Genomic DNA, 18929 nt, shown 5'->3' with positions numbered 1-18929 from the left:
GCAACTCCAAGATGTTGGTCGATTTTTTTAGGTTTCATAATGGCTGTTAATTTTTATCAAATATTAAAATCTCCTTTAACTTCCCTGTACTCTGAGCAAATATCTATATCAGTTGTGTTTTCTTTTAAGCAATGTTTCATTTAAATTGAAACAGACTATTATGAATGTGCAATAATTGAAGAGTTTATTTTGCATGTCAGAATGATTGTTCTCGGTACCGTTTATCCAAATTTGAAAACATGAGATTAAAATGTTTCTCTGTACCTATGAAACCTCCAAAATGTTACGTTTGCTTTCCCAAATTTGAAGGTCAAAATCAAGGGAAAATACGTGGCTAATACTCTGGAAATTATTAAGTTTGGTTGTAACTAACTTCAGGAAGATTTTAATTCAAGGTCTTCTGGAGAAAGAAAACAACAAAACAAAAACACAAAACAAAAAGTAACCTGACAACGCATTGTGATTCACAGTAATAAGGCCAAAGGAACACCATAGGAAACACCCCTGTAGTTTAATCAATGATCAGCCCTTGCACATAAGTCAAAGATGCACTCAATTGCTCCAAATTAGAAATAACTGACGTCAAGAACTGGCTTGATTTCTTACTGGTTTCACACCCTGTTGTCTGCAGTGACAAAGTAATAACAAATTCTGTTCCTCCCAAGGCACAAACTTTATTTTGTGTTATCTTCTTTCTACTTGTATGCTTCCCTAATTTATGCCAAAGGCAAACAAATATGTCCAGAGAGACTTTAACAGCAGGGATGATCTCTATGTTGTTATTAGCTAGAGATGACAATAGTGTAGTAATTAATCTTGCATCATTCAGTTCCTGTTCTCTACACAACTTGGAGTACATGATGTTATACTTACTACCACAAAGGAAAAATAGTTATTTTATATACAATTGAGCCAAGAACTTTACACTTTTAATTCTTATTTTTATTTTATTTATTTTTATTTTTATTTATTTATTTATTTATTTATTTATTTATTTATTTATTTATTTATTTATTTATGGCTGTGTTGGGTCTTCGTTTCTGTGCGAGGGCTTTCTCTAGTTGTGGCAAGCGGGGGCCACTCTTCATCGCAGTGCGCGGGCCTCTCACTATCGTGGCCTCTCATGTTGCGGAGCACAGGCTCCAGATGCGCAGGCTCAGTAGTTGTGGCTCACGGGCCTAGTCGCTCCGCGGCATGTGGGATCTTCTCAGCCCAGGGCTTGAACCTGTGTCCCCTGCATTGGCAGGCAGACTCTCAACTACTGTGCCACCAGAGAAGCCCCTAATTCTTATTTTCTTGATTTGTGGTTTTCTTTGTAATGGTCCTGCTCATCTCTTTGGATATATCAACTATAAGAATAAAATAGTGATTTATTTCAACTTGAACTTTTGGAATAGTCTTTTAGTGATACCAAATGATGAGAATTGGGGAGGGTGGGTGAGGTTCATTGATTTTACATTAAAAGAGAAAGAAAGAAAGTATTTTTACCCTAAATATTTATTCAAAATTGCATGTGAAAATGTATGCTCTCCGCTTCTCCCACTTGTGATACCCAAGGAGGAAATGAATTTAAAAACTAATTTGACCCCCACAAAAAATGGGTATGTAGCCAGGGAAATCCTGTGTTAGGGAAGAGAGGCAGAATAATATTGTACTCATTTTTATAGTTACTTCTTTAATAGTTTCTCAAATTGCTGAACAGTGCTAACCAGAGCAAAGGGACATACTGTGTACCATGCTCTTGAGGGTAGCAAGGAAGAACGGCTTTAGGAGAGAAGTTGTTGTTGTGAACTGAAAAGGAATAGAGTATTCCCCAGACTCATTCCTCTTCTTACTTCCTATTTCCCACCCATGGAACTTAATTTACAAGCCCAGAAATCTTAGAATGGAATTTTTTAGTATTTTTAAAGGCAGATCCTGTCCATATTTTTTTAACATCTTTATTGGAGTATAATTGCTTTACAATGGTGTGTTAGTTTCTGCCTGTCTATAATTTTTAAAAGAAATGTCTTAAGAAAAAGTATTTTGGAAAAAGACAGGACCTAGTACAGAATCTGGCTTGAGAGTTTGATGCAGTGTTTCCGAGAAATTATCAGTATTCAAAGTTGAAGTTCTAAAACAGGACTTTTAGAATATCTGTCAGTTGAAATGTGCCAGTACCTTCCATTCTCCATGTTTTCTATCTGTTGATCATTGATGCTCTTGGAATACTGAAGGATTCCGAGTTGTCAAATTGATTTGTGTTGGTACTCCCTGTGGCTTCTGTTTCTACCTTTATCAATTGTGAATTCCTTGAGAACAGGTCATTCACATTTCTTTTTTTTAAATTTTTATTTATTTGTTCATTTATTTATGGCTTGTGTTGGGTCTTCGTTTCTGTGCGAGGGCTTTCTCTAGTTGCGGCAAGCGGGGGCCACTCTTCATCGCGGTGCGCGGGCCTCTCACTATCGTGGCCTCTCTTGTTGCGGAGCACAGGCTCCAGACGCGCAGGCTCAGTAATTGTGGCGCACGGGCCTAGCTGCTCCGCGGCATGTGGGATCTTCCCAGACCAGGGCTCGAACCCGTGTCCCCTGCATTGGCAGGCAGATTCTCAACCACTGCGCCACCAGGGAAGCCCCATTCACATTTCTATATCCCCAAATAACTATTGTTGTGTATGAAATATAGCTAAATAATACATATGTGTTACTTGAATATATGTTTGAATCAAGAGGGAAATTTTCAGTAATGTTAAATAGTGTTTAGTATAGCTGATGTATTCATATTCTTGGAAGGTTGCGAAGCCTTATATAACATATGTGGCAACTCAGTCAGAATGTTGACTAACCAGAATGCTCCATTACCTTGCCAGATAACAGAGTTAGACAGATTTCACAAACTGGTGACCCACATGCCACATTTGGCCTACAGACATGTTTTGTTTGGCCTACAGAGGGTTTTTAAAATTTTCAAAGTAGTTGTCAACATGTGAACGTTGGTAGTTTTCACATTTTAAAGATCCACATTTTCTACTTCTCTTGAAAAAAATGAGAACACTTGGCCCTTATGGGCTACATTTCTGCATAGCAATAATTGCCGAGAGTGCCATGGCTACCACTTAAGACAGGTCATGAAACCCCAAGTTCTTCACAGTCTCATTCTGGCAAGCACTCATTATTTTTCTAGGTTACCTGGCTGTTTCATAGAGGCATCTGGGTTTGCCAATGCCTTAGGTAAAGGATGCATATCTTTCATAAAAAGGTGAAGCGTTAGTGGAGAAAGGAAGAAAGGAAAGGAAAGGCATTTTTGATTTTGCAGTATCCATTAAAAAAATCCAATCCAACACTATTTGAACTATTTTGTTTAGTTAATTTTGACATATAGGTTCATTACGTCTCCCATTGTTTCTATCCTCGTGAAGTTCTCCTGTACATTTAGCTTGAGTTATGCAGAAATCTCCCAGCTGCTGTTTCTACTTCCTGTTTCTTCCTTCTACAACCAATTCTACAAGATCTATCTTTCCACAGACCCTGAGAGACTCCCCATTGCTGACTTAATAAAGTTTATAATTGATGACTTGCTATTCAAGTTCTTTCATGATCCGCCTTAAATTCCTAAGACTACACATTCACTATGTCTTCCCATATACCAATGTTGTAACTTGTGTAACTTGTATCATTGGTTCTAATTTCCCCTAAGTAGAACAACTAATGAATCCGCACAAAGGAACTTCGAGATGTAGACGTGAAGAAACAGAGAACTGGAAAGGATCTTAGAGATTATTCAGGATATACCTCACGTGTAAGAAAAGAAGGTGCTCATATTTAACAGAGATGAAGCGACTGATAACAGCATGAAAAACTTGACTCTCAGTCCAGTGCTTTCTCCATCATTTTCCTGTCTTAAATCAAAGTTCCTCAGGCTGACATTGACATTCCTAAGAAAATCTCTCCTCTTCCACTCTAATCTTATTCTGTGGTTTCCTAATGTATCTATCTCCTCCTCAAATGGACCATTCTCACGCCCACTTCAAAGGCCTGGTTTCACACAGCTTCCTTTTGTTTTTATTGATAGTCCCCTACCTCCTTCACCATTTATTTCAAGATCCAAGTCAAAGCCCACCTCCTTACAATCAGGACTCTGAGTTAAAGATGAGATCTACTTTATTCTGAGTTCATAGAATATACAGTCTTAGTCACCACCATCAGCAGTGGTTTACATTGCTTATTAGAGGCAGTATGATAGAGTGGAAAGAGCTTGGTCTTTGGAGTCAGGCAAGTATAGATTACAATATCTACCCTTTGCCCACTGTATATTCTATATATCAGTAAGGACAGGCTCTACTTTTCTGTAGAAGTAAATAAATGCTAAAGCCTCAGTTATTTAGAGCAAGAAAGATTTATTTCTTATTCATACTAGGTCTAATGTGGATTAGGCAGCCCTTGAGAGTTAGACAGCTCTTCCAAACAATGACTCAGGGATGCAGGTTGTTTCATCCTGTGTCTCTCCCATCTTCATCTGTGGCCTCCGAATTTGTTCAGAAGAGAAAAAGAGGGTGTGGAGGTGTCATACAAGCTCATACTACCTTGTCCAGAAAGTGGCTCTTTTCGTTTCCACTCACATTTCATTGGCTAGAACTGGTCATATGGCTCTTCTGACTGCAAGGCACCTGGGGACTGTAGTCTTCCTGGGCACCAGGAAGGAGATGGGAGCTGGATGTGAGTGAGCACTAATGATCTCTCTCACAATAGTCATTTAAATTTGCTGACATGCCCCCGATTGTTTCTATCAGAATAAAATGGGGTAATACATTGTAAAGTGCCCACTATCTGGCGCATAGAAGTTTCTCAAGAAATGATAATTGATCAATTCTCCTCTAAAAGAGCTTCTTAAGGCCCAGCACATCTCCCTTGTTTGCTTCTCTTTGGTGCTGAGCCCATGCCTGGCTGAATATCACTAAATTTGCAAATTAAAACAGAATAGTCCTCTGGGAATGCCTCCTGTCATGCCAGCCCTTGACTTGGTCCCATCTTCTCTTCAGATTTCTGTTCCTTGTACCCAAGACATAACATATCTGATTCTGAGACGTTCACTTAATGACTGTCCTACAACCTTCCTTCCAGCGTAAACTCTTAAGATTGTACACTTAATTATATATTTTCAGTTTGTCTATATTTGTTCTTATCTGCCTACCTTGGAAACCACAGTTATATATGGGTTATTCTTTGTGTATGACTTTGATGATAAGTACCCTAGGGTTATAATGTCCTAAATAGTCTATCTGCTCTAACTCAGGCGTAAGAGCAGTGAAATGAGATTTTTTTCTTAAAGAAGACATATTTCACATAACATTCCAAATTTTAGGTTTTTTTAATGCAGTATATAGATAAGTTTGAAGTCTATTTGTAAACTCAGTGAGGTTATACATATATAATCTTGTGTTATATATACCTTGTGTTACGTACACTTTATATCATATATATCTATCTTAAAACTCAGTAATTACAAATCCACTTAATTGAAAATTAAAAATATTCTATTTTTACAAGATCCTATAGTAATATATCTTTAAATATCTAATAGAGCTCACCATTATCTGTGTTGTATTATAGTCATTTATGTCAAGATCATGTTAAATAACAATAATGAAAATGGCATTATTCACTAGTTTGTTGTATTTTTTAGATTCCACATGTAAGGGATATCAGATGGCATTTGTCTTTCTCTAACTGACGTTTCACTTAATATAACAATCTCCAAGTCCATGTTGTTGCAAATGACACAATTTCATTCCTTTTAATGGCTGACTAGTATTGCATTGCATATATATATACCACATATTCTTTATCCATTCATTTGTTGATGGACACTTAGCTTGCTCTCATTGTGGTTTTGATTTGCATTTCCCTAATGATTAGTGGTGTTGAGTACATTTTCATGTACATGTTTGCCATTTGTATGTGGTTTTTGGAAAATAAAAGTCTATTCAGATCTCTTTCCCATTTTTAATTGGATTATTTGTGGGGTATGTTTTTTTGCTACTGAATTGTACAATTCCTTATATAATTGGCTATTAATGCCTTATTGGATATATGGTGTGTAAATATTTTCTGCCATTCTGTAGGTTGGCTTTTCATTTTGTTCTTTCTTTTTCTGTGCAGAAGCTTTTCAGTTTGATGTAGTTCCACTTATTTTTTCTTCTGATGCTTGAGCTTTTGGTGCCATATCCAAAAAAAGTCATTGCCAAGACAATATCAAGGAGATTTTCCTCTACGTTTTCTTCTAGGAGTTTTACAGTTTAAGGTCTTATATTTAAGTCTTTAATCTATTTTGAGCTAATTTTTTTTTTTTTTTTTACTTTTATTTGCATTTATTTTTTGCAGCATTTATTCCCGGGCCATAAGTTTTTGTTTCTTCAATTTCTTCTGGGATATCTTTTTCTTCTGGGCAACCTCCTCTTCTGGTTTAGGAACAACCTGTTCTTTTTCAGTAAGGATCATCTCAATGCGGCAGGGAGAGCTCATGTATGGGTTGATCCGACCATGAGCTCTGTATGTCCTGCGCCGCATCTTGGGGGCTTTGTTCACCTGGATATGCTCAATGACCAGAGAATCTACATCTAAGCCCTTAAGTTCAGCATTACTCTCTGCATTTTTGAGCATGTGCAGTAAAAATTCAGCACTCTTTTTGGGCCACCGACCCTGCGTCCAGCCCCACTGTTTGGCCTGGGCACACCTACCAACTCCACCATTGTAACGACGGAATGGCACACACTGCTTCTTTAAAGTGACATCCTTCAGATACTTGGTGGCTTTTCGGATATGCATACCCTTAATGGCCTGGGCTGTTTCACGAGTGTTCTTAAAGTGAACACGAAGATTGGAACCTCTCGACTTGCATGATTTTGCGGGGTTTTCTGGGTCAAGTGAATAGCGAACCATTTTGAGAGGTCACCTCAGGCCGCTGACTGGAAAAGGAGCTAATTTTTGTGAGAGGATAATTATCTTATCTACGGTCAAGAGGTAGATTCAGACCCTGGTGATCTGACTCCAGATTCTCTACTCTTTACCACCGGAAAATTCTTACACACAAAGCTTAACATGTGCCAGAAAACACTGATTTATATAGATTACCTAATCTGATCTTCCGTGAAGCTATAAAATACCCATTTCAGAGAAGCCATTATTTGCCCAAATGCTCATAATCTTAAGTGATAGTTTGGGTTGGAACGCAAATCTAAAATTATGAGTCTACACTATAAGTTCCTTCAGAGAACTTTGCTGGTTGCCTTTGTGTATCTAAATATCTAGCAGAGTTCAATATATATTTTTAATTAATAAGTAAACAAATAAACAAACAAATGGATAAATACCTAAAAAACTTTTAGGATATCCCTTGCTATTCTCTGTTTGGGCAGGTTACAGTGGCAATTAGTCTACGTATTTTGACTTTAAAAGTTTGCCCCTCACATTTCACTCTTGATTTCCTAATTTTCAGCAATGTGAGGAGATTGTGATAGGTTTCATCTTCATTGGCTTTCAATATATGGCTTAGATTTGATGCCTTTTTTTTTTTTTTTTCTGTGCAGATTCTGAAAGGTTGAGAGGGCCTGCTGTCTCTATAGTACCAGCTTAATAATTCACAGCTATGAGAGGGACAGAACTATCTCACATAACTTTTGAGAAGAAATTCTAGTTAATAGTAAAGATGGGTGAGTATAATACACATATCAAAATTTGCTGGCGAAAGTTCAGCATAAAAAAGAAAATCTCAAAAGTCAAGAATGTATAATATCCTTGTTGATGGACCCCGTGATTTAAGGCAGGATTAACAAAGGAAATATCCAAAGTACTATTGTGGAAAGGCATAGCTGTCTGATGTGTACATAATATAGGTCATACAATGGTAAATTGCTTCCTGGCTACTTAGAATGACACCTTTAGAAATATATTCCTTATGATTTTAGGCTTTAGAAGACTTTTGTCCAATGTAAATATCCTAAGAGATAGTTGAGCCATTTTTAACGATTGGCAGGGTATAAGTTAATGGACCATGAAGAAGAGGGACTGATTTGGCTCAGAGCATGTTGGTCTTGAGTAAAGTAACACTCAAGTAGAGAGGGCGAACATCATGAGGATAATGAATATTTTAGTTGAGGGGCTCTAAGAAGTGGAGAAAATGGGTGAAAGGAACCAGAAAGGATGCCTAGGTCAAGCCTGGCTGATTTTCCAATTTTGTGTAAGTTAAGACCTCGTAGGAAAGAGAGTGTATTCAAGCCAAAATCTATGGTGGTTTGCATGTGAGCAAGTTGACGTCTATCTTTCCTAACATCTTGGCCTCCCAGAGTCTTCAGTTACACACAGAAAAGCATATTCTATTTCAGTGCATTGCAAGAGCTAATACTTTAAAATAGAAATGTATTATTCCCTTTTTTCTGGGTTCATAAATGAACTCAAGACTCACATATCTTGTTATTTCCCTGACTTTCAACCCATTCCTAATCATTTATGTGGGAGCTCATTCCTACCTGAGCGATTGTATTTCACAAACTGTGCACATAGTTCACTCACGGTTCTTTCTGTTATTTTTGCTGGGAATTTTCCTAAAGACTAACAGAGAGATTGGGGAATTTATCACGTGTGATAAACCTGTTGCCTCTTAGTCACAAGTTCAAATGCTGCCCAGCCTCTGGGGGAGGACAAATCAGCAGCAACAGATGCTGTTTTCATCCCACTCATTCCAGCTTTGACACAATGGTTCAGAATATATGCCAAATATTAACCATTAGCTCATCTCCTTTCCAAATCAATGGTAAGAACATCAGAACTCTACTCTTTATTTAGCAATCCTTTGTGTAAGGTAGATTCCCATACTCTCTATTGGAAGGAGGGGAAAAGAGAGCTAGTACATCTTCATGTTTTCCTTTACTACACTGCAATGTTCCCCCCTTAGAATTCTATCAGGTCTACTCTACATAAACCTGTATCTTTAAGTTTATTTATTTTTTAATAGGAAAGAAACTGGCATGTAGAAACATAACTGTACTGCATTAGGTATTAAATCCAAGGTGAAAAATCAAAGGATAAAATACGTTTGTGTAAGAGAATTAGACAATTCTACAACCACAGAGGATCCAGTGTGGGATTATGCTGACCTATTCCATTTTGATCTTTCATTACTATACTCCATACTTCCTCACCATGCTCTATGCCCCAGGAAGGGCTGCCCCAGCAGATTGACCTTTATGGACTTCTTCAGTGGACTCATTTGTCCCCCGGCTTCTGGTCGAGATCAGTCAATGGGAAGCATAGTCATGGGATTATAGGGGTGGATAACATGTTGTTGGGGTAATTATTTCCAATGAAATTCTCTCTGTCTATTTACCATGGGATGGCTACATTCCTCTCATGGTATTTTGTAATAGGTTTATGCAATAAAGATTTACTTCCTGTATCAAAGTGTATGTACTCTTGTCTCAAAACCTTGCCTTCATCTAGCTGTTTCATTGGAAAGCTATCGAATGAACTTATAAATTACTGACCCATAATGTCAGAATCCTTTCTCTGTCACTATTTATTTGTGTGGCTTTAAGAATAAAGCATGACCAGTTAACACTTCGGAGGTCTCATTTTCTTAAGTGTAGAATTTAAGAGTAGGATTGAAATTCTCAAGACCATCTAGCATTAAGATTGTGTGGCTTTTGATAAATCTCTATACATTCATTTAATATGAATCCATATGCCATGCTAAAGCTATCAGAGAAGAAGGACACAAGGCTGAGTGTTATCATAGGATCCATGCAGAATCTGAGGATGGAGAATTCCTGAGAACATTTGCTTTTTTGTGTGTTATTCAGGACAAAATGGTTAGTTGAAGACATTTATTGGTGAGAGTTATATCTTGGCTAATCACAGATAATCTTCAAACATACCAGATGAAATTTATTCGACTGTATCATAATCCAATTTGATAATTACATTATGGAGCCAGTAGCAAAACATTAGATAATATCAGAAAAAGGGTGAAAAAGATAGTCCAGGTTTTTTTCGGAATTCATAGTAATCCTTCCTAAAAAATTGGCTGGTAAAGATAGATTTTGCATGGGTTACACAAATTTAATTCTATAATCAAGTCTGATACTAATTCTCTGACTAAAACAGATGTACTACTACATGCATTGAAAAGCACTCAAATTGATTTTTACTGGTTTACGTACAGATTTTTGGCAAATAGTTTTCAATTAAGAAAAACAGCACTGGTGACACCAAACCAGAATATAAGTCTTTCCTTTTTAACTGAAAGTTTAATTGTCTCTTTAAAAGATTGGGTAATAGCTGATTATGGATGTAGAGATATTTCTTGATTGTAATATACTAAGATTAAAAGCTCTATCATAGTAATATAATGCAATAATTATTCTAGTATTTGAGCCTTCTACACTATCTCTTGCTCAGTGGTTATATTACACAAGTTTGTATAAGTCAAGTTTGAAGAGAGCTCAAAACTGAATGTTCAGTGATGAATTATTTTAGAAAAAATATAGATTAACTTTTGGAAAATCTTAGCTAAATGCCTATGCAATTAATAAAGTAAGTCAATTGCAATTTGATATGTGTCAATTTGTTCTTACCTCTTCACTGGAAAGTTTCACTGGGAAACATGAATTCATTGAGAAATAAATACTTGCTGCTGTAGAGAAGTGTCTGTAAAGGCTGTTCAAGTGAGCAAATGTCCATGACTAAGAGAAAAGTCACGTATTCTTATAAATTAAATAGGCATATATTTGAAATTTCCTCAGCATAAATTTTGTGCATTTCAAACTGGACTAATTGTTTGATCATGTTTTAAAACCAAAGTATAAACCCAATCTATTTTTTGAAGGGAATATCTTACCCAAATTAGCAACACTAAGTCTAGATTTAGACATATTTTTAGACATAATACCTTAAATTTCTTCTTCCTTATTCCACCCGGTAACCTTGGTAATATTTCTTAACCTCACTAAGCTTCATTTTTGTCTTCTGTGAAACAGTCATATCAAATAGTACCTACGTGAAAGAATATTCTGAAGATTAACTGAGAAAATGCACACAAAGCACAAAAGAGCAAAACACTTGACACATAACAGATACTACAATATTGGCTGTTGTTGCTGTTTTTGTTAATTTGGTCCTAGTAATATAAGTAGATTTTTAGAAATCGAAAATGGTTCCATATCCTTACTAGTCTAGAAACCCAAGATTATTGAAAATTCTGAGTGTATCAACTCACATATTTGATATTGAATAGAGTGTGGTTTTCTTGCTGGCCAGGAAAAATATAACATATTCTGTAATATATCTTAGCGGAAAATTAGTTCCAAGGGAAAGATCTGTCTTGTACACATAAGGAAGGTCTGGCCAGCTTTGGGCTTTGTGTAAAATGTGTTCATATATCTTTAGCTAGGACAAAAGACTACACAAAATTTTAATAGCAAACTGCAAGGTCATGGAAACTTTAGGACTTGCACATAAATATGCAAAATGTTGCCAAATAACAAAGTATTTGGTGAGTTCAGTTTCTTGAAAATAAAACAGAAAAATGTAAATATCTTTATACTTTGCAGATGCAGGTAGGTAGAAGAATAACTAGATGATGAGATTCACATGGGCTTTTCTTGTGAACAAAAAAAGAAGGGAATAAACATTTAGTTGATTGCCTGTGCTGAGATCTAAGATGGGAAAGTTAATGTTATCTCATTTAAACGTGTAAACAACCATGTGAGGTAGGTACTATTACCACTAGAACAAGGATATTTCTAAAAACATTGCAGTGTAAACAACCATGTGAGGTAGGTACTATTACCACTAAGAACAAGGATATTTCTAAAAATAGAAAGATGAAATAACTTGCCCTTGGCGCATAGTTTGGGAATGACATAGCTGGGATTAACTTGAGTTTATTTTACTTCATAAACTCTTTCCATTAAAAAAAAGAAAAGAAAAGAAAATACCCTACATCCAGGGTCCATGCAGCCAATCTCCCTGAGAAAAACCTTGATAAATGCCAATTTGGTCTTCCAAAATTTCATTTGGAAACATGGTGAAACTATATATATTCATACCCATATATACTTATACGCACAAACACACATGTACACATAAACTATATACATATATATGTATATTACACACACACACACATATACACACGTATCAGTAAATGTTGTTCAATTGGCAAATTCATATGACTAGAAGAAAAGTTTATTTTCAAAACTCCCTTTGGGCATCCGTTTTATCAATCTGGCTCAGAGACATGGTGATTGGAAAAAGGTAAACTTTAGAGAACAACCTCTGAGAAGGAAAACCAGTGGCCATGAGTGGCCCTGAGGTGATCCAGGTGCCAGCCCTATAAAGAGAGTTCCCTGAGGATATGACTGTCTACTCCATCAGGAGGCTTCTGGCTACCAAGTGACAGAAAATCCAAATCAAATTGGCTCAAAAAATTAGAACGGTTTTGACTAAACTAACGGAAAGTTGAAAAGTAGATCTGATGTTACAAGAGACTAAATCAAGAGGCTCTGGCTCTACTGCCTGTGAATTCCTTGGCTCCGCTCTCCTCAGTGTGTTGACTTCATCCTCAGGAGGGAGAGATGCCTTTGCAGTTCACATCCACTCCTCACAATAAGCAGAAGAATGGCTCTCTCTTCTTGTGTCCTTAAGAATGTTTCCACAAAATCTCTCTGCAAAATCTAGGTTCTGGTTGATGCCAGCTGGGGCATTTTCTGAACCAGGAGAAGGGATTGTTACATTCATAAATTAAATGGGACGACCCCTAGAACAAAATCAGGGTTCTTTTAGTAAGACAGAAGGGATTAGACGATCAACATTTTTCCATTGTACCAACCAGTCTGACACTCACAACACTGCATATATTCCAGAATGATTTGAAAAGAGACCTTAAACTCAGTGAATTTAGGTGGACTTTCTGATCCAGGTCAGTATGTAAAATTAGCATTAGAATACATGAAAAGGAAAAGTGATATATGGGTGGAGAAAATAGAAAAATACCTCTTCATTTAAAAAAAAAGTTTTAAAGCATTACCTTTCAATTTAGAAATTACTGACCAATTGTTTACATTTAACTGCTTTAGTAAATGATTAGCTTTATTATTATTAAATGTATGAGAAATCATAAAATTCTACCCAGTTTTGAAAGGAGAGCTCACTTTTTGAAACTTAAGTACCTTCTAGGGGCAGCTTGCCTAAATTTTAGGGGCAGAATTTTGAAAATAAACAAAACATATGAAGGGAAAATTTATAAACTCAGAAGTGAACTCTTTATCACAGAATAATAACCTAGCAAGTAAAATTTACAATTCTGAAATCCTCCCCAAATTTAGAATTTGTTGGAAATTATTTTTCTAAAACATGATGATCCACTAAATCATATTTGTTGCTTATCTTTAATTCTGGATTTTTAAAATTCTAATTTCATCATAGGTTTTTTTTTTTTTTTTAAATTTTAGAAAATCCTAAATATCCAGAAAAGTTAAATGAAAAAATTATAATCATCTATTATCTTACCATCTCAGCAATAAGCATTGGTAATATTTTAGTGTACTTTTAATCTACTTTAAAATATATTTTTCTTTACAAAGAAGTTTCCATCATACTTTACATTTGTTTATATTTGTTTTGTTAACTTAAAAAATTACATTTTGATCATTTTCTCAAACAAAAAAAATTTGAAAATTATTTTAATTGTTTCAGTTTTCCAATTTGTCTCTTTTTTAGAGCTATTGTTAGATTCTCAACATCACAGAACTTGCTCTGAATTGGTAAAACCACTCTCAAGCAATTTCTAAGGGTCACATGATATTGCCACTTATAATATAATATGATAATAATATGACACTGTAGGGCAGATCTACTTTTCTATTTAAACTTTTTTTTTTGGTAATCTAATTGTCAGATTTCTTCCATCTTAGCAAGAGCTCTTTCTTCTCAGAAATATTAATTTCTACTCACAACTCCCCTGAAATATGGAAACTATTAAATGATGGGCAATAATTTTTAGGTTCATGATATCTTTGAAATATTTTATAATTTGGTAATCAGAAAATAGTTTATGGACCAAATTTGATACTATGAAGTTACTTTCAAATAAGGACCTAAAGATATTTTTATAATTGTATTCTGTCTAGTTTTTGTTAGATAATTGTTTGTTACATCACTCTCACTGAGACGTCCAAAATGGAGTAGCCATTATCAAGACAATTTATGAGTTACATTGACTTTCCCTACCTCACGCTAATACTTTGCTCCATCCTGTGCTCAGCCTCTGCTTTTTGTAAGTAAACAATTAGGAATATTTCTGGACTCTCCATAGCTTTTCATCTATTATAGGAAATAAATGTTAGAGCTTCTAATGGAAATATTTAGCTCTGTCTTGCTTCTCAGACTGATTCTAGCCATGAGTCATGAAAAGTGCTTTCAAATATAGTAAAATAAAATGCTGTAATATTTTATCCATATATTCTATGACACATCCCATTCCACCTCACATTGTTGATATTTTCCTTAAATTTCATCTTCTTGCTTGACTGTAAACCACTCTAGCACAGTGGTCAGGTCTTCATGACTATCCCTGACAGTGTTCTGCAGTCAATAGAATTTTCATTAAATTAATAGAAATCAAGGACAGGAGAAGAAAATTCATAGTCACAGAAATATAAATATAATTGTGCTTCTATATCTCTTCCTTTAAGAGTCATTAGCAGATCTACTCCATCGAAAAGCTCAACATTTTGCTTTCCTGATTTATTTTTAGTATCCCTTCAGCATTATTTTAATTGAAAACATAAACTTCACCAACTTCTGAACAACAATTGATGACAATTACAGTAAGGCTATTAAATATAGAATTATCAAAATATAATATATAGGACTTCAACTTCTAGCGATAATGGAGTAATTGAGACTGGATTTAGTTTTGAAAACAAAAACAAAACCGAGAAAATCAATGAAAAAAGAGCAGGTTCTTTGAAACAGATAAATTTTTAGCCATAGTGGTGAAAAAATAAGAAAATATAAATAAACAAACAAATAATTTACTAATACCAGGAATGAAAGAGAGCTTTACAACAGATCCTACAGTTGTTAAAAGTATAATGTTAGGAATTATAATGAGCAACTTTCTGTAAATATATACGAAATAGACATATTTTTTGAAAGATACAAACTATCAAATCTCATTAAAGAAGAAAGAGAATCAAAATAGCTCTATACTTATTAAATAATGAATTTATAGTTAAAAACTTTCATATCAAGAAACCTCCAGGTGCAGATGGTTTCATTGGTGACTTCTCCCAAAATTTTAAGAAAGAAATAAATCTAATTCTATACAAATTGTTCCAGAAAATAGAAGATAAATTTTCCACTTAACTTATAAAGCCAGCATTTCCCTGATACATAAACTACACAAAGACATTACAGGAGAGTAAATCTACAGAACGATATCTGTCATGAACACAGACACAGAAATACTTAACAAATTGAATCAAGCAATACAACACTATATTGACAAAATAAAGGAGAAAAACTATACGGTAATTTCAAAAAATGCAGAAAAAGCATTTGATAAAATGCAACACCCATTCATAATAACCATAATAAAAAAACACCTCAAACTACGAATAATAGGGAATATTCTCAAATTGGTAAAAGTCATCTAAGAAAAATCTATACCTAATGCCATAAAGGGATAAGTGGAATAATTTTCTATAAGGTCACAAATATGGCAAAATTAAAACAACAACAACAACCAAAGCTTGTTTTGGAGGTCCTAACCAATGCAATAAATCAAGAAATAGAGATATACAGATTAGAAACAAGGAATAAACGTATTTTTATTTGCAGAGGTGATGATCACCTACCTAGAATAAAGTAAGGAAACTACTCAAATGCTTCTAGAACTAATAAGTGGGTTTAACAAGGTTATAAGATAAAAGGTTATAATGGGGATAAATCTTTGCAAAGCAAATATTTGACAAAGGTACTATATCCAAAATATGTAAAGAATTCTCAAAATTCAGTGATAAGAAAATAAACGCCCAATTTAAAAAATGGGCAAAAGATTCTAACAGACATTTCACCAAAGGGGATGTGCAAATGATAATTGATGAAAAAAAGCTTAACATTGTTAATCATTACAAAAATTCAAATGAAAACATGAGATATCACTACACACTCACTAGAATGACTAAAATTTTTAAAAATTAGAAAACCTGACAAAACCAAGCACTGACAAAGATTTGGAGCAGCTGAAACTTTCACATATTGCCGGTGGCCTACAAAGTGTTAGAGTCACTTTGGGAAAAACAATATAACAGTTTCTTTCCTATACAATTAGACACATATCTACTACATGACCTAGCAATTCCACTCTTGGGCATTTACCCAGGGGAAGTGAAAATATTTGTCCACATGAAGATATGCACTCAAATGTTTGTAGAAGCTCATTTATAACTGCCAAAACAACCTAAATATCCTTCAACTGGTGATAGGGTAAACAAATTGTGATATATACACACAATGGAGTACTACTCAGCATTAAAAATTTATTAACAACCAAAACACAAAACAAAATGTAAAAATCTCAAAATGGTCATGCTAAGTGAAGCCAGATATAAAAGGTTACATATTGTATGACTGCATCTATAATATCGTTTCAGAGAAGCCAAACCACTAAGGACAGAAAGCAGATCAGGGGTAGCTAGGAGTTGGGTCTAGGATAATAATTGACTGCAGGGGTACAGTGAGGGAACTCTTTGGAGTTATAGAAGTATTCTATATCTTGACTATGGTTGTATGTCTGTAAATATTTGTTCAAACTTATTGTTTTATATACATGAAATTAGTGAACATTATTGTATATAAATCATACTTCTATGAAGTTATCTTAAAAATATCAAGGAGAATGAAAAAGAAAATACTATTAACCACTTTGCCTTATGTTGATTGAACAAAACGACTGAATATAAAATTTATCTCTAAGCTTCCTAGCAGTTAAGGTAAAAAGAAAAGCAAAATATGTTGTTATTACCTAATGTCCATTATGAAACTGTATCTTACTCATCATAGGTTATGAAAGGAAGGTATCACATGAGTTTTTAAAAACTTTCCTGGTGATTGTACATTTTACATTAATATTCTTCATATGTCACATATCAACCCCTGATAAAGGCAAAGATATATCATTAACATATCACCCACTTCCCCCAATCATTAGAGAACTTTAAATTATCTAAGCTTTAAATTACTCCCAGAACTAAAATTTTGTCTCAGAGTACATATAGGGATCAACAGGAAATTATTCCTCAGAGTCTACCCTGGGTAAATATGTAATATGGTTATTTGGGTATTACACCATCTCCAATGAAGTGGAGATGTTTTCTACTACCAGAGGTAGTAGAAATATTTTCTACTACCAGAGGCAGCTCTGGAGTTTTCAGCCTCAACTTGCTTCCTTTATTTATCTTGTGAATGGCAGAGACTTAGAAAAACCCCAACATGCACTTTCACACTCTCACCCGTAGTCTATTAAAAGGGGTTATTTCTAAGATCAATCACATCTAAGTTAGGTCTGCCTGGGTAAGAGTTTTGAGCTTGGTCAGAGTCACTGAATAAGTCTCATAAAAAATTACTGTCACATTTCCAAGACAAAAGAGAAAAGTTTGTGCTACATTTGGAAAATTGCTTTCACCTATGACCCAGATCTCATTAGTAGAGCTACATAAGCTTTTTCTAAAAGCCATTTCTCCTGTCTTGGTCCAACCAGTCAGAATCTTTGTGGGAAAGAAAAAGTAGGACCCAAATCTGACCCCGACTTGCTTTTTCAAATTCCACTAGTTGGTTTTTACTTTAATCTCCATTTCCTATCACTTTATGTAAATAAAATTCACAAAACAAACACTTTGCACTCTTGGGAAGAAATGTCATCTGTATTCTTTCTTGCACTTCTTGTTGTTTTTGACTTCTGTTCTCAGTCAGCATTCCTGGAAAGTCACAGATTGATATACAGATAGGAACTGTTGAATTATTGATTCCTGCATTTGAGAAATATGTATTGACATTCTATGCTCTATATTCAAAAATAAATAAGACCCAGTTCTGACCTCTAAGAACCTTTTATTATAGTAAGGAAGATAGACATGGAAATAAACAATTTTGAGACAATGTTACACTATTCTAATAGATACTTCTCATATCAGAATGTTAATAAACAAAAAGCTTTTGGAATACAACAGCTAATCCACAACTGCCTGAGGGAGCTGAAGGTTTCAAAAGCATGTAACACCAGAGGTCTTAGACCCCGAGGTGGTAGGGATGGCTCACCAAGCAGAAGAAACAACTTGTGTGCAAATAACTAATTAGAAAAGTATCTAGTGTGTTTGGGTAATAATGAAAACTTATGTGGCTAGAGCTCAGGGTAATACAGTCATTCATTTATTGAACTAATATTTATTGAGCAACTACTGTGTCTCAGGCATAATTCTAGTCACTGAAGGTACGATAGTGAAGAAAATAGGAAAAAAATGGCCCGTTCCTTTGGAGCCTATATTCGAACTAGAGGAGAAAAATAATTCTTAAAAATGCAGAATACATCAGATGGTGAAAAGCTCTATGGAGAACATTTTAGAAGGGAAGGAGGATAACTCAAGGATGACTCAAAAAGTTGGGCCTAAGCAATTGGAAAGATGGAATTACCATTCTCTAAGTTGGGAGTACTTTAGGAGAAACCAGTTTGGAATAGAGGATGATCAAGAGTTTTGCTTTGGACTATAGAGGTTTTCAATATCTACTAGAGACCCAAGTTAAGATCCTGAGCAAACAGTTGGATGTAAGATACTAGAATTCAGAGAGAGTTCTTGAGTTCTTGGCTTGAGAAATGAATTTGTAAGGGTTTCA

General features: G+C 35.0%; 1 protein-coding gene across 1 annotated transcript; it reads right to left on the bottom strand.

Annotated features, from left to right (window-relative positions):
* Positions 1-6324: 6324 nt before the first annotated feature.
* LOC137771595 (large ribosomal subunit protein uL22-like) lies at positions 6325-6938 on the bottom strand. Its single transcript, XM_068555117.1, has one exon. It carries the CDS (start codon positions 6918-6920, stop codon positions 6366-6368), a length of 555 nt encoding a protein of 184 aa, XP_068411218.1. The 5' UTR covers positions 6921-6938; the 3' UTR covers positions 6325-6365.
* Positions 6939-18929: the final 11991 nt, after the last annotated feature.

Source organism: Eschrichtius robustus, chromosome 11 (assembly GCF_028021215.1).
Source record: "Eschrichtius robustus isolate mEscRob2 chromosome 11, mEscRob2.pri, whole genome shotgun sequence".
Lineage (NCBI taxonomy): Eukaryota > Metazoa > Chordata > Mammalia > Artiodactyla > Eschrichtiidae > Eschrichtius > Eschrichtius robustus.
This window is presented reverse-complemented; position numbering and strand designations above follow the sequence as displayed.

Excerpts from the sequence above, each read along its gene's own strand:
- LOC137771595 (XM_068555117.1), bottom strand. The coding sequence starts at position 6,920 with ATGGTTCGCTATTCACTTGACCCAGAAAACCCCGCAAAATCATGCAAG.